Source organism: Podarcis melisellensis, assembly GCF_964234715.1.
Source record: "Podarcis melisellensis genome assembly, chromosome: 2".
Lineage (NCBI taxonomy): Eukaryota > Metazoa > Chordata > Lepidosauria > Squamata > Lacertidae > Podarcis > Podarcis melisellensis.
In genome coordinates, this window is record NC_138529.1 from 75,116,874 (window position 1) to 75,141,664 (window position 24,791).

The following is a 24,791-nucleotide window of genomic DNA, read 5'->3' on the forward strand; positions in this document are numbered from 1 at the left end:
TTGTTTTTTGGACTGCAAAATAGAGATGAGCTTCAGCTTATAGATCTCTTGTTTATTTTTTCAGGTAAATGAGCAGCCCACTGCAAAATTTAGGTTGGGTCTTAAGCACACTGAGGTGCAACTCCCATCTAGCCAAAGGCCAGATGAGGCTCCATAGGGAGTGCTGAGAGTGCCACAGCTGCCATGAGGACTGGCAACGTTGCCATGGAAAGTAACCACATCAGCCAGCCCATTCACTCCACATAATTCCTTCTATTCAGAGGTTACCAATGAGGGAAGCAGACTCAATGTTTCCGCTCATATGCCATTAAAGTGACACATATATCAGGCCTATAACTGATCCAGGTGGATGCACCTGTTCGCTGTCTGGGTTTACCAGTACATCTATCTTGTAGATTCCTGGTAACGCTTTCAGAGTAGCTTGATGTCAATGTTAAGATAAAAAGGACTTGCTGTGACCCAGGCATGTGTCTCTGACACCAGAGCAGAATTGGAAATGTAGGGAACATTAATATATAACCAGTTAAGGTACACATAGAAGTCCTCATTTTGATTGACACCTAACAAATAAATTGTAACTCTTGTTCTAGATGATTGCAAATCTAATTCCATATTTTTCTTCGATATGATCTTTGATATCATAAAGCTTCATTAAGAAAATAACTGTTACTTTGTTGTAATACAAAAACCTGATTTTTTAAAAAATGTATGTTATATGAGATGGATTGTTTTTATGCCCTGTGTATGTTGCGACCCAGCCTGGCACCATTGGGTCATGAACGGTAGGATACAAAATTTAAAAATAATGTTCAATGTTCTCTTTTCTTTCAGAGATTACAAGGAATACCTCCATGAAAACTTTAAATACGAAGACGGTGTATGTTCATGCTGCACCAACAACAGCTGAATGTTGAACTGTTTGGACTTTTTCATGGAGAAATCTGATTAGCAATTGGGAAAGAATCCCCAAAGTGTTTAGGGTGATTTGAACAACAGGAGCGCTACATGGAATGTGTTTCTATCAGTGCATGAGTAATATGCTGCTTTAGGTTAAAATACAGTGATTTTTCATTATGTTACGAGATATTTAAAAGCTATGCAGAGTAATACCCAGTCTCAAATACTCAGAAGGATCTATGCAGTGGCCTGAAAGAAATTGAGATGAGTACCTCAGTATTGCTGTTCTGTATGTTCTTTATAGAGAGGCTGTCTTCAGTTTTTCAAATGTTTCTGTTTCTGCAATATTCATACTATGCTATGTTGGCTTGAACCCTAATTAAAAAATAGTAACCTGATGTATTTTCAGCAATGCTGACAGGCTATTCATGAAGTATGTATTGACACACATTCTCTAATATCCATGATTTTGAACAATAAATTGCTTTATCTAGATGGCTGCATTACATGATTTAATGGTTAACTAAAGAAACACTCTGCTTGTCTTAAAGAGGAGTGTTGGAGGGCCACGGATACCAAGACTGTAGCTAGGTAAATATTGTTTGGTTGGGGGGGGTGTGTGTTTTTTTTTTTTTTTGCTAAGTAGGCTTGATAGAATTTAGTGTGCTTTGCTTTTGCTGATTTTTAAAAAATGCTTTCACTTTGTGACTATTTCTTGGTTATGAAGATGGAGCAAAAAAAAAATCAATTTCATTGGCATTGTGAGTTCAGAGTCAGGGGATTGGTGGTGGAACGACCATGCATGGTCAGAAGCAAAAGAGGGAGCGGACTTGGAGGAGGAGACGCCAGAAGCTGAAGAGGCATCAGGGTTTATTGAGCAGGAAGAGGCTGGGGCAGAGAGCAGTCCGGGCTCAGAAGCAGAAGAGGAGGGGACCCAAGAGGCAGCTATGAGGCAGGCTGCTGAAGAAACCAGGGAGTATCCCCCTCCTGCTGCAACCAGCTCACCTTCCCCCTGGTCTCCCATTACATGCAGAGAAATGGAGAGGGTGGAGCAATGAGATACAAGGTGCCAGAGCCATAGACTGTTGGGGAAGGAACCAAGGGAGGAGCCTTAGGGAGCGGTGGAAAAGCAAGGACCTCCAGTCCTTGCAGCTGCCTCATTGGGGGCAAGACCTACTGGGAAGAGTCACTAGGCCTGCACTGTTTTGGCTGCTTTGAATAAAGAATTCACTAACATTGGTGTCTTTTTTATTGCTGATCTACTCCTGGCTCTGGCTCCTTACAGAGATCGCCCTGCTGGGTGTTGCAGCAGCAGGCTGGTGGGATGGGGCAGCTATGGTTGGAAAGGACACAAGGGGTCTGCAGTCTTGTCTGCTAACACAATGAGTCTGATGGGCTGCAGCTGTGGATAGGAGTGGAGGCAGGTGGGGAGAATTTAAAGGAGAGGGAGAGCTGCGGTTGGGGAAAACAGACAGGCAACAAGCAACACAGGGAGAGAAGGAACAAACTTGCCCTAGGCCTCTTTCCCCTCAAGCTAGTATGTTTCTTGGGTGGAGCATTGTCTGTCCAGCTTCCACCCGTGCAGATCAGCCTAGCCCAAAGGCTTTCAAGAGGAAGCTGGCAGCAACAAACAGGAAGGCCGCTTCAGCAGGACAACAAATGGAAGGTATGTTTATTGCTTATTTAGCCACAGAGGCCAACTACTCTCCTGTTATGCAGTCTGTTTACCTTGCTCTAAGGAGCTGCAGCTCCAGACCAAGTGCAGTAGAAGCCCAGGCTGTTTGACTTACCCATTTGGGACCACAACTGGGAGAAAGCCTAGTTGAAGCCTGCAGAGAAGGCTCTTTATTTTCAGGGATGATGATGTGGAGATATACTTAACTTAGATAAACTCTGGTGAGGGGGCTCTTCCACAAGCAGCCAAATTGTGGCTTTTTTAAGGCAACTGTTGGACGAAATTAATTTTGTCATTGAAGATGGATCGCTAGTTTGGAAAAATTGTTGTCAATAAAAGGAGCATGGAATAATTTGCAAGTATCTGAAAACTTTGAGAATTTAGCATGCAACTTCTCTAATATAAATAAGTATGTCAACGGTGGTCTGCTTTTCTGTGACACAAGATCTTGGATTAATGGCAAACCTATTTTGCTGTAATGACCAGGATTTTCACTTTTTGAAATACAGCAAATCTACATGCCTATAGACTGCCGTTTTATTAACTTTGCGATTTAATAAACCCGTGAACATGAAACTGATAAGGTGTGGGACACATTTTAACTTTTTAAAAGAAAATTATTACACACTATTTTTTATTTTTTTTTTAATAAAAAAGCTCCATTAGCCATACACATGCTATTCAGATGAGGCAGAACTGCTGTACATTGAATATGGCTTCAAAGTAATGCTGGCTTGGAATTACCAGGGTTACCAGCGGCAAAAGATAATCCGTAACAAAACCCTTTACTGACTCAAAGTACATATGATGCTGCTACTTGCCAAAAATAGACTTTACCCTGCTGAACAGAATACCTTAAATGGAGCAAATCCTTCAAATTACATCCAGTATAAAATACATCCAAAACTGGCTCCCTAGATTTTTACCCGAGATAAGTAGCTGGTATGCTCTTCAATGAAAAATAACCCCCCAAACATCTGTTTAATTTTATTCTCTGTGTCCACTGGTTTTTTTTATTATTCTGATGGCTTCAGTGAGAAGCACAATGCTAATGCTATATGAAACATTAATTTACTTTGAGAGCAATATCCTTTCTGAATTTTGACATGTTGGAGGACAGGCTAGGATAGAAGGAACCTGATGATGCTGAACAATTCCTTGCCAGTTAGATTCTGGGTGTTATACTATAAATAGTGGTAGCATATAGGAGACCTGAAGTGGGGCCTCTACCCTTCCGGAGATGGGAGCAAGGAATGGGGATGTGTTCAAAGAAATGTGAGTGCTGTTAGCACTGTTCTTTTAACATTGAAATACCAACAGTGTCCGTGGTCCTGTATACACAATGTGAGCCACTTGGGGCCACCTCAAACATGGGAAGCTGCTGCTTATTTTACTCTCCTCAATGTATATAAATACATTGGTTATGATCATGTGGAGAAAACCCACACATGTTCCCAGTGACTAGGAAAAGCCCTTCCCAAGGCTCCTGGAAGTTATATTTTAAAAAATGTGGAATCACCCACCAGAGGGTATTCGTTTTTGTTTTGTCCCAGAATAACCTAAGTGTAACCTGCATAGCATCTATGGGAGGAGATTCAGAAAATTGGGCCCATAATAATAAGTGATAATAATCCGCTCCTGGCAGATATGGGCTATACATTCTGAGCCATGGGGGACTATGACTCCCCTAAAGACCCCTGTGACAGGGATGTTTTGTGGGCATTAAAAACAAAAATAGTAGATTCTTGCTTAGTAGATTTTGCAGTTAATGTGATGCTTGCAAGCCACCTTGAAGATCTTATGGGTGAAAGGCAAGATGAAATCTTTTAGATTAATACTGGAAGATTGCTGACTTCTGCACCAGGTCCAGAACTGATGGCTATAGATCTGCGGTGGCTTGCAGAGAGTGTTTGTAGCTGTTGGTATTTTACACCCATGTTCAGAGACTTAAATTTGATGGCCCACATGACAAGGCATTGTGAGGAAAGATGAGTAGGATGCCAGAAGATCTCTCCCACCCTTCTATCATAAATGCTTCACTTTAGTGAGGGTGGGGGCAGGGCTGTAGCTAGGGTATGGTGAGGTGGGCCCCCGCCGGAGCACAGGCAAGGAGGGGGTGCAAAATCGGCTAAAAATATGTACATAAATATGTCTATAAATAAAAATATTGATTATTGCCTCATAAGAAAAGGGTTTAAATAGAAGATGAATTGAATGGGTGGGTGCGGGGTTGGAGGAGAGACGGAAAGAAGAGCTAATTTGTCCATGACTAGGGGGTGCAATCTGGATGGCTCTGCGAGGGGCGCAAGATCACCTTGCTACTGCTCTGGGTGGGGGGATAGAGTGTGTGTGCGTATTCCGACTTGCTACAACCTTTTAAATGTCACCTGTTTCCTTATTCCATGCAGTGAATTTTGTATTCATATTATATATGTATGGGAGGCAAATGTTCCAACCTTCAGATGGAGCTGGAAGGTGCTTCTCCTCTCATTTCAGTTGCTATGCTAATTGAGAGCAATGCAAGGCTGAGAGGCTCTCATTTCAAGTGACAGCGCTGCACAAGGGCTCATCTTTCAAGGAAGCCAAAGGCTGTCTTTCTTGTCAAGAAGCATCTTCTGCTAGCAATCTGAAAGAGGCTCTGTGGGTTAAGCTAAACTCACCCCACAGTTCTCAGGTACAAACAGCTACAAAAGGAAACCTTTTAAGAAGCCATTCTGCTTGGGTCTGGGGCTGCTATGCTGAAAGATGCAACAAAGGAACCAGCTTCTCCTCTCTGTGCTGCTTTTTAGTTGCTAGTCATCCAAAGAAATGCCTTTTCTTCTCATGTGTCACACAAGTGCAGGGCACAACCGCTTACCTGGGTTTCTCAATTAACATTTTACAAAGCAAGGGTAAAAATATTAACACGGATAAGTGTTGCAAGTCGACTGTTCAGCTGCTTCTGGGTCTGAAAGTAATGTAGACCATTTCTTTCCACTCAGATGAGAGCTCATCCATTTCAAACCTCTGTGTTATCATGAAACTTATAAGAGGGGGAGGGGCTCATTGAGAACCAGTGCAATGACATTTTGCTAGACCAAAGAGCTAATCCTATATAATATAGAACAGCAGACTCATGGTGTGGACCATTACATAGCCAAAATAGCACCACCCATGTACAAAAGAGATGTATCAGCAAGCCTAGGGGAACCCCAAGATATAGGGAAATGTTTTTCAAAGATGGGTGGCTTTGGGAGAAGCCATGGCTGTTTAAAGTGGTATCATAGCACTTTAAATGTATGGTGTGAATGTGGTCTAAGTAAGGACATTTGTTTCCAGTCCAAATTCATTCTCCCATATATACTGTTGTGGTTAGAGATCTCAGAGAAGACTCTACCTATACAGACAAATCAAGATCTCATAACAAATGAAACTGATCTGCAGAAAACACAACTTGGAAAAAAAGAGACAATGCACTTATTTTTGTAAATCAAGAAATCTTTAATAATTTATTTTTTTGAAAAAAGATTTCAACTTAAAGTGTAAAACCTCTTTTGAACTGGCATTTCTGCAAAGTTGCATTCTTATAGCTACATTAGAAGAAATACTAATAAATTACGTTAGACATTGTTATTTATTTCCCCATTTTTAGGTTTTCTTCCCTGCTCACTCCTTCCAGGAAAGAATACAATTATCTTATCTCCTGGGTTCTCCTGAAATGTGCCAAAGCCGTTTTTCCTCCCCTCCCCTCCCCTTCTCCTTAACTTAACCTACTTCTTATTTTTTGTCAGTGCCCTCCATGTGTCCACCTAGATTAGGACTGAAAATAGTTACTTGAACTGCCCTGAGATTCTTTAGGATTTACGTGCTTCAATTAACCTTCTCTCAAGAGGTGCGTGTTGTGTGAATCAGCTCTCTTGCCCCATTGTTGCCGCTTCCATTTTGGACATGATTCTCTCTCTCTCTCTCTCTCTCTCTCTCTCTCTCTCTCTCTCTCTCTCTCTCTCTCTCTCTCTCTCCCACCCCCCTCTCCCCGTTGCAGAAAATACTTCAAGCACCAGGCATGCCCTTGTTGTTGTAAGCGTTTTTTGCTTTCACTCCTGGCAGCATTCCCATGACCTTTTCTGTTCACTTTTTAACTGATGCAATAATACAGCATCCCATCCTTCTCATCTCATTGAAATATAAACTGCATCCAGCAGCCTGGCAGAGCTGAACTATGCTGAACAAGCCCTTTGCTCCTGATGGAAGAGCATTAGGCACTGAGAGAGGGCAGGGAGGAATGAAATAGCTTTGGCTATTGGACCTCTGTGAATTATGCAGCAAGAGGAAAGAAGTGGGAGCATGGCCCGCGGATGGTGAGGTTGTTACAGGGGGCAGGGGAGAGACTGGTGGGGCATGGGCTCAATGAAAGAAGAGGTCCACATGGTGTGCCCACTCCATCCTCCTCTGTAGGCATCCAGATTTTAAAGTTAGTTTTGATCTTGGGCTAAGTGGTCTGACAGTTGTAGTTCACCATGAAGTTGTTACAGTAAGTCACAGAGAGACTTGGGGCAGCACTGAACAGATGCCAGTTTCACAACAACCGTGTTTACAGAGGTGCAAAAAAACTACGGCACGCTGCCTCCTCTGGTTCTGGTGCAGGTCAAATACATGCACCTTCGCCTCCCTCGTTCTTCTTAGATTCAGGCAAATGGTTTGGGCAGCTCGGAAGGACCTTTACACATTTTAGTACAAATTTCTCTTCAAGCACATTTTTGTATACAGTTTTAACTGATGTACACATTTTTGCAAGCAGTTGTCACAAGTTATTGTTCTTATATTTTTGTGATTTACTACAAAGTATTTTGTTTGAAAGTGACTCACAATCTTAAAAAAGCAAACAATACCAACATCAAAATTCATCAAAAGATTTAAAACACTATTAACTAAAAATCCTGGTGCAGCGCTCATCTCGCTTCAAGCCCCTGCGATAATATAAAAGTGACACATCCCAAACCATCCAAGTAAAAGAAGAACACTGACGTATTGGGTGTTCCACTAAAACTTCCCCTAAAACAATGCATTTTTGTATGCTATGTTCACTAGTATATTAATTTTTATGGGCACCTTCCCTAAATATATGCACGTTTGTGAACATTTTTTTAAAATATACATTTTTATTAGTTTTTACATATATTTCCAAACGGAACATATCTCATCTCATCTTATACAATATTTTGGCTATTTTAGCCTGAGACTTCCATCAACCACGTCTAATGATTTTCAAACCTCATCTCTTAATCTTACATTTGTTATCCTATTACTTTTAATAATCCATAACTTAAAATACATTCGGATAAATCTTTTCTGCAATATTTCATATAGTTCTCCTTACAAAACTTCTTGTAGTCCTATAAGCATAGTCAGTTGGTTATAGTTGTCTTTCAGATAACTCATATATTGACTCCAATCTTTCAAGAATTTCTGGTCCTGCTGATTTCGTATTCTCCCTGTCATCTTATCCAACTCTGCGTAGTCCAACAATTTCATCTGCCACTCCTCATTTGTGAACATTTTTTGCTTGAAGATTGCAAAATTCAGATAAATGTGACTTTCAAAGGAAGGTTGTGTTTGAATTCTCATATTGTTTTGGGAAGTGAAAGTTTGATAGATTCTCCATTAAATGTGAATTGAAGTGAATTTCTTCTCCATTTATAACATAAATTGAGCTGGTCCCTGTCTGTTTCCTTTCTTTCAAGAAATGTCTCCCCAGAAATCTCTAATGATCAATAGGAAAGCTAGATTATTGTGTGTGAATAAACCACTTTTTTGTATGTATTTACTTATATAGAGAAACTGAGGAGTGAATCAGTAGGAAATCCGTGTAAAATTATCTTCAAAGTGGACAAATAGGAGTCAGACCTTCTGATTCCAGTCCTCTTCACCCTGCGCCCAGGCTGAGTATTTGTGAAAGAGAACACTCAGATGAGCAAAGCAAACAAGATGTTTACTAGTGTAACACCCAGCCTCTAAGTTACCTATTAATACGAGTTACAAAGAAACTCAACTATGCTGAGTTTTGTTTGCCGCTGTTCTATGTTTAGTGACACTTGAGTTTCTTTGTAAGAGTTACTTGGTATAAGAGGTAGTGGGGTGTGTGAGAGAGAGCGAGAGAGCGAAATACACACACATAGACTTTTCACAATGGCAGAGCAGAAAGAAAACCCACATACTTTTCATTTTGTGTCATTAATTTATGTCATTAATTATATAGGTTAATGCTTAACATTGACAAAAAGGCATTTGACGAGTTGTATGCTTTGATGTAAAAATGGTCTAACTTTTTTAAAACTCCCTAACCTTTTTCTTAAAAAATCATCACTTTCTGAAAAATGGAAAATAAAATAAAACGAATAAATAAAGAAACAACTTTAACATAGTGATCTATCTTTAGTGCTAATTTTATTCTTCAGCTGTGCTGTGACTGAAGAGGGTGCGCCTCCAGTTATCTTAGGTTTCTCCTCCATTAAAAATGTTTGCATAACCAATATAATTACAGTGTTTATGTAACTAGTGCAGGGGGGGGGAATCTCATTTTAGTGTGCTATGGTTGCAATTAATCTCAATCTTCCTCTGCCCAGGATCCTAATTAGGGGTCATGGGTGTCTGCAGAAGATAAGAATTGAAATTCCTTGAAGGTGTAATTAATGATCAAATAAAATAATATCTGGATACTTATTTCTATTAAGCCTCTGTTGTGGAGATCAGGGAATTCTGTAGAACTTGCCCTAGTTTTTCACTTTCTTCTCAATTTTCTCATTGGTTTAAATTACAGCGATAAAAATCTTATACAAAGTAAGCTCCGGGAGACCGTATACTCATAACTTATTCTATTTGATGGGACAGGACCACCAAACACCTGCATAAAAGTATCTATAGAGTACACATTTTTAGGCTAATAATTTTCAATCATTTGCAAGACCCACAACTTGCATATCAAACACAATGAGAAATCACTTTCAGAGAAGGAGGACCTGGCTGCAACTTGTATTAAGCAACTATTGGTAAAGCTGAAATGTTTGTTATGCAACTGCCAAATAATACTGTATGCATTTAATTTCCTTCTCACTCAGTGGCAGATCTTGGGGTCTCAAATTTCAGTGGCACTCTGTGCAACACCAAAATTCGGCTCCCACCTTGCCTCTTGCCTACCATTCTATATCACAGTTACTGTGCCTCTGCAGTGTGCCCAGTGAGACCCAACCGATTGTGCTCCCCTAAATCTGCCTCTGTTCTCACCTCGCTGTCTGTATATACTCCCCAACACTTATGCCATTATAAAATTAGTTATCCTTTAAGGTGTGATTAAACATTCTAGCTTTTGGGGAGGGAAGCAAAGAAAATGCATTTAAAAGGTCTTTGGAACACATATCATTAATACCAGCAAAGAAGATCACCTGCACAGGTCTACTTGTCTGGCATAGAAGCCAATATGGCAGAAGAGGAAAGCAATCTAGCACAAGTGAAGTGGCACTAGCACTTGGAGTTGCTTTATGGTGGTAAAATGCTTATTGTTTAGGTCGCTGTGAAAAACCACCAGAGCAATGTCTGTTTTCTGATTGACACAGGGTGACAGTCCTCGATCCACTCTGCTTTAAAATTCCAGTTGATGGAAGCACTGCTCACGCAAAGGTTGCTGCTTCCATTTTCTTTTCCGCCGTATGAAGTGATCTCACAAAACTAGCTAATGTTACAGTGTCAGTACTTCTCCTCCTCTCGGGTTGCTGTTGATGACCAGCGCCGCAGAAGGTAATTATCATGGGAAGAAATCTTTCCATTGTTCAGTGCTAGTTTTTCTTTCACCAATTGCATAATGCCGAGGATCAAATGGCCATTGCCGTGACAGGCACTTGCATCTCTTCAACTGCTCCTCTTAACAAACTCCTCCCATATGATGCTCCTGGTTCCCAACCCCGTTCCCAACCAATATAGAGTATGCTGGACCGCAGTGCCACCTCTCTTAGCACTTCATATATAGTATGAGGACCATCAGCAACTTAGGCTTTGTGCACACCATACATTCAAAGCAAAAGCAGCATCTATATCTGTATCTCCCTATTAAGCCTTAGAATGTTGCCTCCACATTTTGCTTTGTGACTTTCTTTGCAGATGTATGATTCACTTACTTTTTAAAATGAAAGCTAAGAGTCTAGGTCCTCTAACTGGGGGGGGGGGTGTCAAGTGGGGAGGGAATGAATGTAAATATGAGCTAGATTTTTTGGGGGGAGTTTCAACTGTCAAATGGACTTAATTCAGTTTCAGTTCACCCAGCAATTATGGGAACTGCTTACAGGTGTAAGATTTCTTTAACTAGTTCAGTGCACTTCATTGAAATGGACTAGTTCATTCCAAGCACTCAGTATGGTTGAAAGTCTTCTTGATCAAATGCTCATGCTTGTATTTTGTTAATGTGATTTGTACTCACGATTCCTTTGCACAAGTTTCTAATGCATTGGGCTTAGGCAAGACAAAACCAAAACTAGAGTAGGGCAAATTAAAAACAAAGATTTGTTAGGAAGACTTCCTCAAGTTTAACACAACTGAATCAAGATTTTCCTTCTTTCTTGCTTGTGGATGAAGGCTCGGAGAGATACTGCAGCATATTTACTAATACTCTTCCTTATTTGTTCCACCTGCTCCTCCTGCGTAAATTGCTTGTGTCTATTCCATTTTGGCAGTCTGTCCAGCTTGAGAAGCTGTTATTGTACTGCAAAAAATGTATTTATTTTTATATAGGCATTTCTATCCTGCCTATGCAGTGTCTTATGCACTACGCAGGGTAACTTACAACAAAGCAAGACTACAATATCATATAGAATAATTCATTCAAGAAAAATACACTAAAATATAAACAAAGTTAGGAGCTGCGGGTTCAGGATCATGTTTTGAAAAAACACCAGCCTTCCAAATTAAATATGTATTCACCAGCTAGCAAAAGACAACAGGATGAGGTGTTTCACAGTGTTGGTGCAGGCACTGAAAAGTCCCTGTCTCTTGATATTGTCAACTGCGCATTGCACCCTTGGTTTACCATGTTACCATGATGAGAAGGCTGCAGTCACATAAATTACAATGAAGGTTATGCATTATAGTTGGACAGTGATTTAGTGATGTTTTACTTGGTTCCTGCCCAGATTGGTAGCTTTCCAATTTCTTTGGGAGTTTCTATGAGTGTTTGTGACATCAATGATAGAGTGGCTAGAATAATAAGCTTAGTTCTGAGGCCAAGTAGTAGCTTGTATTACTGCTTAAGCTGACATTTTAAAACATTAACTTGTGAATTTACAGCTTAAATACCTAACCCTGTTTCCAGTGCAGCCAAGTAGTACATCTCTTCTATTAATCAGAACGTTCAAATTATTTGCAGCTACCAGCTCTCTTCCCCTCCATCACAGTTTTATTCTTTTCCATAAGAAAAAAACTCAACAATCTTTTGGGAGAAAGTACACACTGAATTGAAGATATTAAAGTACACGTTCATAAAGAAACCAGAAATCTTCCTTCTAGGGATATTAGGACAAGAAATAAAAAAGGAAGACCGCAGATTGGTATACTATGCGGTTACGGCAGCAAGGGTAGTATTAGCTCAGAGGTGGAAACTACGGGAAACTCCAACGGTGGAGGAGTGGAGATCTAAGTTGTCGGATTACACAGAGTTGGATAGATTAACAGGAAAAGTAAGATACATAAGACGCCAAGTGTTCACCAAAGATTGGGAAAAGTATGTAGATTATCTGGAATGTATTAGTGAAGGACAAATAACGCTAAAGGGATTTAGAGACGCACTGTGAAAGACTAAGAGTTATTGTACAAAGCAAACAGGAATTAGGAATCGGCATAATGACAATATAAGTAATGAAACGTGTAACCTTATTTATTGCTTCAAATGATTTACGGACAGGCTGAAGGAAGGCCCGCAAAAGATGACTATGTTATATGGATGATATGGAAATGATAATTGTTGTTTATTATTTTTAATTTTTCTTTTCTGTGTATTTTTTTTCTCTTTTTTTGTATTTGTGTGTTACTTTGTATGCTTTTTGGAAATAATCAATAAAAAAGAATGATAAAAAAACTCAAAAATCCACTGTTGAATAATACCTTTATTGGGAACAGCCAAAATGTTTCAAAAGTGTGACAAGCTTTTGAGCTCTCTAGAACTTTTCATCAGACAAGACGTCACACAAAGCATCAAGTGCGAATGGGATGAGGAAAAATGAAAAACAAAAAAGAACAAAAAATAAGCTGATATAGTAGCCATGAACACATCTGAACAGCAAACAGAATCCTAATTTTTGCAAGTTTTGATAGCCTGGATATAATGTGTGAAATTTCTGTGGGTCATATTGAGAAAAGATCAGATAAAAACAAGGGGGTGATTTGGGTATAGGATGGTGATTTGTTTTCTGAGAGCTGAGGCTCTTGTTTATAAATGATTTCTACTCTTATATTTTTGTATAGCCATGTAACAGTGAGATTAAAGATTACCTGCCACTTCTCATTTGCATTTTCTTGTTGAAATACACCAGTACCACATCCTTTATCTTATCAAGTGTTCTGACACAGCTATTAATAAGTCTTCAGGGTTTCTTAAGGATCTGATTCTATCGTGCACCAAAGAAGTCACAAGCTTGCTGCTCGTTTTTCTTACTAGCACCTCCTTCCTCAGCACACTGAGTTGGATCCAGACTTGGGCTCCCACTGGTCAGAGCATATCCTGAATGGATGTTCCCACCAGCAGAGTGGAGGACCCTCTTGAACAGCATGGGAGGTGGCTCTATAGACTGCTGAGGGAGTGGGGAATTGGAAGAAGTTGCCTTCTCCATCAGTCATGTGCGATCCATGGACTAGCGGAACTATGCTAGTTCCTTTAATGTTCCCAGCAGGACCTTTCCATGTATTTGCTTAGCCAGTGTCTCCAGGCTCTGTGTATGTGTGTGCATGCACACCCGCCCCCCCCCGCCTCTCCCCATAAAGGCTGCAAAACTGCACAAGCCTGCAGAGCAACACACATGCATGAGCAGGAAACAGCAGCTTAAAGCAGAACTGCAGCCCCATTTTTTAAGGAAGTGCAGGCGGAAAGCCTGGAGTGACCCTGGGGTGGGGGTGGAAGCCAAGATCCCTGCAACCTTAATATTTCAGTTCCTCCTTCCTCTCCTTCAGCCAATGTGTGTGTGTGTGTGTGTGTGTGTGTGTGTGTGTTGAAAGCATGGTGTTTTAGTAAAAGAAACCCCCAACTCCAATCTGCCAGAACCTGAAGGATCAGCAGCTTCATGCAACAACCAATAACAACAGAATCATAGAGATAGAGGTGATGAAGAAAGGGGGGATGTTAAAAATGTTTTTAATTTTATTTTGGGGGACGGGGATCCACCCTTCCACCCAACATTGTCTTTTTCAGAAAACAAACCAAGCCAAACTTTTCTTCTTTTTGCAAGCTATTAGGAATTGGCAAATTGACTGTCCAGGGAGGCTGTGGACTCTCCTTCATTGAAGGTTTTTTGGCATCTGCCAGGGATGCTTGAGTGGAGATTCCTGCCTTGCAGGCAGTTGGACTAGATGACCCTTGGGGTCCTCAACTCTACATACAGCCCTGTTTCCCAATGAAAAATTTCCCTGCAGGCCACTGTTCCGCTCTCTTTAAGGGGCAGCTAGCAGCATTCTGTAGACAGAAAGGGCTGTTAAGTCCTCAGAAGGCAGAGCCTGGATCAAGCCCTCATATTCATAAGAATTCACCCTGACCCAGCTAGAGAGAGCAACACACTAGACTTTAGAGTTTGATATGATATGGAGTGCATATCTACTTGTGGGGCCACCAATGGCTGGTGTACTGGGATCTTCAATAATTTGTCAATTTGTTCAATTATTTGAAATACTTATATCCCACTTTATACCCCAAAGAGGCTTACAAGAGATTTGCACAGTACAATCACATCCAAGTGTTAGCATCAGGAACAGATATAATGCTGTCCATACAGCACCTAGGTTACGCATTTCCTGTCCTTGTTCTTGGTCCTGCCTGACCACTAGGTAGCAACTCTTCTGAGACAAGGGAGTGAGACTGAGAAGATAGAAATTGCTCAGCTCATGATGAAGGCAAGTCTTCCCTTGCTGGCAGCGGCCACAACTGCGCCTATAGATTTAAAGCAGGAGGATACCACTTAAAACAGCCCTAGCCTATTGATATCAGATATATGCCTTCATTGTACTCTTCTTGGCACATGCTAAGTACACTTTTGTTTAGGCAAGCCAGATTTTTAGAAAGTTGGCATAGTTTTTTGTTATTTTAACTTTTTGCAAATTTTAAATTGTTGTTGTAAATCCTCCTTGCTGATATTGTTTTTGTTTCACATTTTTTTTTGCAAACTGCTTTGAGGCTGTGTTTTTTTTACAATCAAGTGGTGGATAAATTTTATGAAATAAATAAAAAATCTTCCCCTAAAGAAGTGTAATTTGTTAAAGATGCTGAGAGTTGTTAGGAGCCCCTATTTCCTTCAGAGACCTACAATCTTCAGAGTGGTTTAATGGTCAAGCCCTCTTCCTAGGGAAACTCTTAAGACTTGTAAATCTTTGAGGGGAATATGGGTCTCCTAACAGAGAGTCCCCAGGATTATCTGTGGGAAGCCATGACTGTAGCGTGGGTTGTCAGCACCCGGGGCAAGGCAAGTAATTTGACCCCCTAACCCGTGGATTTGCGCCCCCTAACCCTAACCCCCATATGTTGCGCCCAGTGCGGCCGGCCCCCCCTGCACCCCCAACACTATGCCACTGCATGACTGCTTAAAAATACTTTAAATGTATAATGCAGATGGGGATTGGAGTCTGTGCTGATTCATAATATAGCAGTGAACAGATCAACAGAAGCCTAATGTCTTGCCAATATAATGTCCAAGTTTGAGGCTTCCCATAGGCAGTGGCAGAGCTTCATGCTCTGGCACCGGGGGGGGGTAGAGAGCAGGCGGGGTGGGGCTGGTGCGCGTCTTGGGGGCGTGGTGTGCCGTCCAAAGGGGCGTGGCACCCAGCACGGGCAGGGGGGGCAGCTGCAATGGCACCCTTCTGGGATCGCGCTGCCAGGGGCGGTGCGCTCCCCCCGCACTCCTCTTCCTCTGCCTGTGCCCATAGGCACCTGAGAGTTAGGAAGCTGGCCTAGACAAGTTTTTGGGCAGATATAGCAAGGCTCTTCTTAACAGAACAGTGTTTCGTTCTGTAACATTCATAATACAATTTCTCCAAAATGTACTTCTGCATTTGCCTACGTGGGCAGAAGAAATTCTCCTCTTAACTAAAATTATAAGATTAGAATGTTTACATTTACAAACTCCTTTTAAAAAAAGAAAAATGAGTTGCATGACTCTGGGAGCATTAGATAGAACTGAGGCAACTTGTATTTATTAGTTGGTGGTGGCGGTATTTTTTTTTAACACACTGGCAGAGTGATTTCACATGATTTGGCTTCTTTTCATCAGCATATTACTTGTCTGTTACCTGATGCTCCAACTCATCCATAATAATGGCTGCATGCCATGGCCAATCACTCTTCAGTGCATTGGCATAATTCTAGGTGTGATGAGGAAAGGCATTGTACAGATGGAGCAGAGGCAATATATTTTCTCTTACACGTTTCTCTCAGTTGGTCTTGGATCTTCATGTAGTGTGAGAAACCTGTTGGGAAGTTTGGCTCACAGCAACCACTTTAGGAAGTCTGAGCTTTGATTAATTGGATTGCAGTGTCCTTCAACCCAGCTTTATATTTTCGCTCTAATAGCAGTTACTGAATTCTAATTGTCAAGGACCTTTTGTCTTTTTTTCTTGTCTTTCCTAGAAAGCCTGTCCACTGTGAATGATGGTTTAGGGTCTTGATTAATAACACATAAGGTTATAACTGTCTAGGTGTATTGCCACCCTGGGTTTCTTTAGGAGGAAAAGGGGACTATAAAATATATAAATACATATAGATATACGTAAGGTGTTGAGAATTAACAGCAGAATCCTCTTTTTACCTGCTAAAATAAGTCTGACTGAGGCAAGCGTGTACTGGATTGAAAGCTTAAATAACTTAGATGTAGAGATGAGGCAATTATGAGTCATCAATTTCTTTTAGTAAACAATTATGTATCATAGGGATGTTTGGGTTGTTAGTTTGGTCCCCACAAGTGCTAACAGCACCATTTCAGTGTAAAAGTGAAAGTGTTCTTCTGTCCATTCTGTAGGCTCTCCCCATTAATTGTTCATGCAGCTTCCAAAATTTAAACTGTGTGTAGTTAAACTGCCCCCTTCTGCTCTTTAGTCCATGGTCCTGCCCGTAATACTGAGGATGGAGAAAACCTTTCAGGGCAAGTGTCTTTATAAGCTGTGATTCTCTGAATTATTAAGTACCTTTGCTTTGGGACATGAAGAGAGAAAAAGTGGAGCATAGCACTCAATTCTGGGGTGTGAAAATTGGGGCCCCCAAATGTGGAATGGACCAATGGCCTCCATGGGATTGCAAGACTTTTGCACAAGACAGCTAGGAGAAAGAAAGTAAGGGCTCATAGTCTCTTCAAAATTGCAGAATACAGCCAAGGTTTTTTAATCTAGCCTGTTTTCATTTACAGATAGGTAGCCGTGTTGGTCTGCCATAGTCAAAACAAAAAAAATTCCTTCCAGTAGCACCTTAAAGACCAACTAAGTTAGTTCTTGGTATGAGCTTTCGTGTGCATGCACACTTCTTCAGATATCTGAAGAAGTGTGCATGCACACGAAAGCTCATACCAAGAACTAACTTAGTTGGTCTTTAAGGTGCTACTGGAAGGAATTTTTTCTGTTTTCATTGTAATACCTCTGTACTATTTTCCCAAGAAGCTCAGGACTGCACACACTGGGTTACCCATTTAATTCTCTCATTCAGCAGTGAGGTATGTCAGACTGCAAGTCTGTGTAAGTCTTGTGTTGCTTTCTTTGGTCTAATGAAGGCTTGTTACCTGTACTTTTAAACCAAACTGTTACAGAGTGAAAAAACACACATCATATTTGCCACCATTCTTCTTTTGATGGATAATAAGAACCTTGTTTCATAAAGTTTTATGGTGCCGGATTTGAAGAGTGGTTCCTTCAGACCATACTTGTCCTATGATATTTTTGTAAGGTCAACAAAAGTGCTTTGTACAATATGCTTCCGTCTTTAGTTTGCTTTGTCTTCATTATATGAGTGAAGAATTCACCTTCACACTGTTTTGAAGATCTCATTAGCAAAAAGTTTAAAGAGAAAACAGGGCAACATTTTCACATACATCATGCCCTCTATACTGAGGAATCGGTAAGTTTGAGCTGTCAGCCAGAGTATAATTTGATTTTTTTTCCTAATTCACATTCCACTGCAGTTATAATTAAAAAGAATATTAATCTGCACAAAGTACATGTACTTCAACACCCTTATTACTGCAGAACTTTGCAATAATTATGGAGTAACTTTAATCAGAAACTCTATGTTAATCCATGCTGGTGCAGCTCATTAAAATAATATGAACATGCAGTCTTTGAAAGTTCACAGTACATTTGTATTTGTGTTGCTTTGTTCTGTTTGCAAAATGAAGCTGCTCTACCTTATAGGTACAATGGTGTCCTGTGCAATAAATAAACCGTTTTTCCCAATACGGTATCTGGCAAAGAGCTACACAGCTGGAGTCTGTTCCTTCCCTTTCTTGTCTTACATAACAAAATGTACAAGTAGGTTCAGTTCCCCTGTTTGTTTCCATCTTACAAAATTTATCTACCTACCTATCTCTGAACAGGCTCCCCCAATACTTGTCTCATATCCCAGTATTTGATGCAAGCTAATTTGTTTTTAAAAACTCACATTAAATGCTGAAAATTATTTTCTTTTTAACTTCTCCCCTCCTCCAATCGAAAATTAGATTTGAAGCTTAGAAAGTACATACCAAACCGTATGACAGATGGCTGCTGCTTCAACAATCCTGGAAACATTTCATAGGGAAAACCAACAAATGTAATCTGTGTGCCATCAATTTAATTCCAATAAAACCATACAGTGCAGATAGTTATGTTGGGAGAGACAGAAAAACCTGCAGATGTAATCAATCAGAATTTGGGCCAAAATATTAGGAGTCATGTTTACAACAACTAGCAGTAGTTCTAAGCTACTGATTTTGAAATAAGTTCAGCTTAAGGCCTTTTATATGATATTTAGACATCCAAGCTGAGTCCGTTCTCTGGCGTAGGATGGTGGTAATGTTGACACCTCTCTGCCATTAGTAATAAATATCATGCATTGTGTGTGGTGATGCACTGCCACAAAATTCAGTAGAATCTAATGGTCTGCTGGTGAAGTAAGTGTATGCCCCTAACTGTGGTGCTTGAAAAATCAGTCCCTTTTCCTTTGGCAACTATTACTGAATGATAAGCTCTCAGGTTATCTAACCATCATATTATTGCCCTACTGCATAAGGAAAACAGACTTTCTTAGTCCATGAGGTCCACACTATGTATGTATCTATGCTACCTATAAAACCGCTGAGCAAGTAAAAAAGCCACTGCTTCAGACATTTACTCCCTATTTCTCATAGTACCCATTCCATTCTCTGTCTCTGAAAGATTCTCCCATCATCAGTCAGGAAGGATCAAGAGAAGCAAGAGGACTAAATAAGATTTTAATCTGTGACTAAACTAATAGCTCCTTAAAACCCTGCAGACCATTTGCCCTTCAAGTTCTCTCTAATGTCTTGGAGAACATTTTTCAAAGTCCCTGATTGCCAGAAGCATCCTTGATTGGAACCTAATGCTAAACTATCACTTTGTCCTTCATCACTTTCCCACCATTTCCAGTTTTCAGTTTTTCTCTCTCTCATTGCTCCTGGCTGCTAGGGGGTGGGGTGGTAAAAATCCTTCAAATGTTTTCCTACTGTGTATTGGGGATGCATATCTTGTTGCCAACAGAACATTCTTGTTTTGCAATAGACATTTATTCTAGTCTCATAAAGCCCCATAGACCAGGCATGGGTGCCTATGAACCTGTCATTCCTCCATAGTTGATTTCATCTAGCTCACAGATCCCCATAAATTGCCTTATTTCATCTTCAAAGATTGTATGAGTGGAAGACTGGTATTGCACCCACTAGCCATACCCCTAAATACCAATGCAGTCAATCCCCATGCCCACAGCAGCTACAAATTCAGAATCAGAGTCGAATTTCAGTCATGGAAATGTAAAGTTAATTACGGTGTGGATCACTGTGGCCAAAGCTCTAAGAATGGCCTTAGCTGCTGAACTAGCTGAAGCTAGTGCTCCATGTCACTAGGGCTATCTGGGCCCCTAGTGACAGCTGAGTCGAGGCAATACTTCCAACTCTCTTGGAACCAAACTGGATATGATCTAAACTGTATGAATACAATTACTGCATATATTTTTTAAAATGTTAAGTAAGTATTGGAAAGCCTGAGAAGCCATGCCCCCACAACATGATTAAAATACCTCCCAAACATGCCCCTTTGAAGTAGAAGGGAACAGAGCCTCCAGTTGCCTCCAGGGAGGGTGGGAGGCAATTGTGACTAAATTCTTTAGTCTGCATTTTCCACAATAAAATTGATGTTTTGAACCAGTTTGGCATCCATAGTAGTAGCTGCAGCAACATCTTATTCACCCAAAGCCAATCTGGGTTTCAGTAATAGTAATGTTCTTGTTTTTTAAATGTTGATTATGAGTTGCAAGATCATAATTTTTTAAGCAAAGCACTCCTGGTCAGAGGTTGAAAAAGCGAGTGCTAATATTACATTAACAGAGCTGTTTATTTGAAGCGTAACTTTGCTTCAGTATGATTTAGATTCTTTCAGAGAAGCCTATTAACCTTCTCTTTTGGTCCCCTGGCACAATTCTGCCAAGGTTATTCCTTTACTTGCAGTCTTTTGTGAAATGAAATGTACTCTCTGCCCTGTTGCTGCCTAATCTTTTTCGGACAGGAGGGATTCATTCTTGAGATGCTTATTGGGAGCTTTTGTGTAATGGGGTTCTGTAGGAAACAGGGAGTTTAAAATAAAATGAGCATCTCCAGCAACTTTGCATTTGAAAAGCAATATAGTTGGAAAAGTTAGAGTGGAAAAACTATTGTTATACCAAGCTGAAGCATTGTCATCTTTAGCCAAGCGGCAAGGGAACAAAGATGCTACATTCACCCTGGCTGCAGGCCAGTATTTCCCTGGTTTTGTGTGGATGGAAATTGGAAGCATACCTTACTACTGCACCAGAAAATGTAAGAAGTTCCCAATCTCCTCCTACGACAATGTGCAGGCATCCTCTTAGCCATCGTGAAGTAGACCCGTTAATATTTTCATCAGCTTTCCTGCCCTCATCTTTGCCCAACCAATAAGAGATCAAGAATAAGTCTGTGCTTTCTGGGCAATAGATGAATGGTTCTGGGATTCTCTGAGCATTAAAGGAGGATTACAGTGATAGTATGAGTTATATCAGGGAACCCCAGTGTGGTCTTGCTTCCTCCCTTAGGATATTGTGGCTGTCTTACATTGACAGAAAGAAGGACTGGGCATAGCCAGCTTCAACTCTTCTTGCAGAACACAGAGATCCCTTAGCACAGGGGTCAGCAAACTTTTTCAGCAGGGGGCCGGTCCACTGTCCCTCTAACCTTGGGGGGGGGACTATATTTTTTTGGGGGGGAATGAACAAATTCCTATGCCCCACAAATAACCCAGAGATGCATTCTAAATAAAAGCACACATTCTACTCATGTAAAAACACCAGGCAGGCCCCACAAATAACCCAGAGATGCATTTTAAATAAAAGGGCACATTCTACTCATATAAAAACACACTGATTCCCGGACCACCTACGGGCCAGATTTAGAAGACGATTGGGCTGGATATGGCCCCCGGGCCTTAGGTTGCCTATCCATGCCTTAGCAAATAGTTTGGGAATCATGTCTGCAATTGTAATTTCCATATAACATTTACTGGGGCAAAGATTTTGTCTTCCGTGTTCTGATGTTTGTCCTATAAATGTCTGTCAAACCTGGTTACAGCTGCTTCCTTAATTGGTGCCTTCTAGAAAGAACATTGTCCCAAGCAAGGAAGTGACCGTCATTTAGAATGTGTTGATTTATATGTATTCTCCTAAGATCAACCCTTAAGTGCCTTCAGTCTATTGAATCACATGTTCTGTCGCATATGGACCATTTCCTGAAGTCAGATTATACCTCAAGCAGTATGTCTGCATCTGGGTAGTTAACAGTAGTTTAAAGAAGGGGACAGCATGGGTATTTTAATTTGCAGACCAATTGGATGGGGGTATGTTGATTTCAAAATTATGTTATTTTACAAGTATGCTAACCATGTAGCACCTTTGGTTTCCTTTAGTAAAGTTAGTGTAGGCCATATTCTCAGGTTTTCAAAGATGCCTGTGCTTAGACCATACAGGAAAATTCAATTAGCCTTAGTTTATAACCTTTGTACACACTTTCAAGAACACTGAGATCCAGTTCTGACCTCACTGCGAGAACTGACGTTACAGGAAACCAGGCAGAGGGCCTTCTTGGTAGTGGCACTCGCCCTGTGGAACTCCCTCCCATCAAGAAAATAAACAACTATATGACTTTTAGAAGACATCGGAAGGCAGCTCTGTATAGGGAAGTTCTTAACATTTGATGTTTTATTGTGCTTTTAATAATTTATTGGGAGCCACCCACAGTGGCTGGGGCAACCGAATTGGATGTGTGGCATATTATTATCATTATCATTTGATGCAGACACTTTGTGTTGATAAAACATTTTGACCAAGGCCTCTCTATCAGGCCACTTGGACTCTCTGTAAACCCCACCCCTCCCCAGGGTGGTTTTCCTGCACAGGGTACAAAGCCGAAGTGGCACAAAATTGAGAAAAATCTATAATTGAGAAGATCCATTTTGGGGCACCAAATTTTGGACTCACTCATATTACCAAAGTTTGCCCCTGCCAGGACACTTTCACTACTCCTGCACTCTGCCTGACTGGAATGTGTCCTTGAACCATGATAACTCCTCTTGATTTCCTTTCCCCCTCTGACCATTGGTATTTGATGCCACCAAAAGTTTTCTTGCTGGAGAACATAGCTCTCAGGCTGAAATGTTTCTACCTGCTTCCTATTTACTGATTTTTTGTAGAGTTTACCCTGTTCCCTTGGTTGGTTATTTCATAAAAGTTACTTTAGTATTTTTTCCATAAAGTAGAAACAATTTATTCATGCTGTTTAGTACTTTGAACAGTCACCCTGGAGCACTTAGCAGAAAGTGCAGGCTTACTTGGTTGCTTGAAAATCTACTGCTGTATACTCCTGAAGCCAAAGGTTTTGTCCATGAACTTTGTGCACATTCATAAATTGTGCATAGTGGGGTTTTTTCCTTCTTCCCCAGAGTTGTGAATCACTTCTGGAAAGCATAAAAACCTTCTCCCAATGTTCATTTATTTCTTTGGACATGAAACTGGAGAAAGGAGAAAGCAAATCTAGCTATGAGTTTCCAGTACATTTCTTTAAAAAGAAATAAATATGACTGCCTTTCTCTTGGGGTCAGTGGTATTTTGTGCCAGTTTTCTGTGTTGCAAATCATCAGAACAAGGATTGTTCTGGACTTTTCCACCTAGTGTGGCATTTCTATGTAACTTTTTTTTTAAATATTCTTGCACAGCTCCTGAATCAGTGCTTTTTGGTGCAAGATCATCAACTTTTATGTCAGGTTTAACAAATTGTCTCAGCGTGAGGCTGCTTGCCAAGGAGGTGCCAGATTTATTTTAGAGAGAAATCAATCAGTAATTTTTAGTCCCTCTTATCTCTCTATCTGGGATCATTGCCCCAGCAAGGTCATCAGCTAGGTTACAATTTAGATTGTGTTGATGTTTTGGTTACACCAGATGGCTGGTAAAGTCCACCTTACAGGTGTAAGTTGTAAGTTGTACTGATTCTGTTTCAAGGGCAGTGAGGGTCATACAGGGTGTGCTTGTATACACTTGCTGCAGTGATAGTTGGCTCCAGATGTATTGCCTTTTCCTTGCCTTGATGCTGAATCAGAGGTGATGCAGAATGAGGAGAGAGTTCTATGAAATATTTTTCGGGATCCCGATACAAGCAAATCATCTAATAGTCAGATTTGTTTTGGTTAGTGAAAATCATATGTTTACAGAGTTTCTGCTCATTTCCCACTGCAATCCTCAACCCCTACCAACAATAAAATATTAATGTAAGAAAAGAACAATGTGGACCTGACTGATTAACTGGTCAAATTATGAATATGTCTCAAAGATACTGTACAGAGGCTACTAATTATGCTATATTTGCTAGATGATTAGTAGGGGTGTGTGTCAAAATTTGATCAGTGCATCATCACCAAAGAAGGGTGGAAACTTTAATGCCAAATTGTTCAGTATAGGAACCTTTTGCCAGAATAAATTTGAATATAATATATCTGAAACTGGATTTAGAATCAATATATTCTAGGCTTCAGAGTGTTTAGTACTGGCTAATTATTTTATATTATCTTTTCACTTCTATTAATTTGGTGTGAGGAAATGCTTTCTTAAATAGTAGAGCTGCATGGATCTCTGATGTAGGTGGTGTATAATAAAAGCACCAGAGAAGAGAGTCTATACCAGGGCTCAGCAAACGTTTTCAGCAAGGACTTTTTTATTTTGAAAATAAATAAATGAACAAATTCCTATGCCCCACAAATAACCCAGAGATGCATTTTAAATGAAAGGACACATTCTACTCATGTAAAAACATGCTAATTGAAAACTTAAGAGAAGCCCTGCTGGATCCTACTGGGCCCAGTATCCTGCTCTCACAGTAACCAAACATATACCTGTGGGAAGCTCACATGCAGGACATGAGTGCAACAACAACCTCCCCACTTGTGTTTCCCAGCAATTCATATTCAGTTACATACTATCTCTGACACTGAAACATAGCTACTGAAAACTTTATCCTCCATTAGTCTAAACCCATACTAAAACCATCTAATTTGGTCGCCATCACGGCATTTTGTGGTAGCAAATTTCATAGTTTAACCATGCACTGTGTGATGAAATACTTGATTTTGTCTGTCCTGAATCTTCTAATATCTTCACTGAATGACCCCAAGTTCTAGTATTATGAGAGAGACTTTTTCTACACCATGCATATTTTTATACAGGCAAGTTGCACCTTACACTTACTATAAGTACACA

At 40.4% G+C, this 24,791-nt stretch overlaps 1 protein-coding gene and 1 long non-coding RNA gene across 3 annotated transcripts in view; one reads left to right on the top strand and one right to left on the bottom strand.

Annotated features, from left to right (window-relative positions):
* The window catches only part of IARS1 (isoleucyl-tRNA synthetase 1), a 79,416-nt gene extending 78,024 nt beyond the window's left edge, over positions 1-1,392 (top strand). For both annotated transcript variants that reach the window (XM_081901174.1, XM_081901173.1), the window contains exon 35: positions 832-1,392. In XM_081901174.1, coding sequence (XP_081757300.1) covers positions 832-914 — 83 coding nt within the window. In that variant the 3' untranslated portion in view covers positions 915-1,392. The remainder of the gene's footprint in view (positions 1-831) is intronic.
* Positions 1-24,791, bottom strand: part of LOC309364312 — a 768,778-nt gene that overhangs the window by 94,483 nt on the left and 649,504 nt on the right. The window lies entirely within an intron of this gene.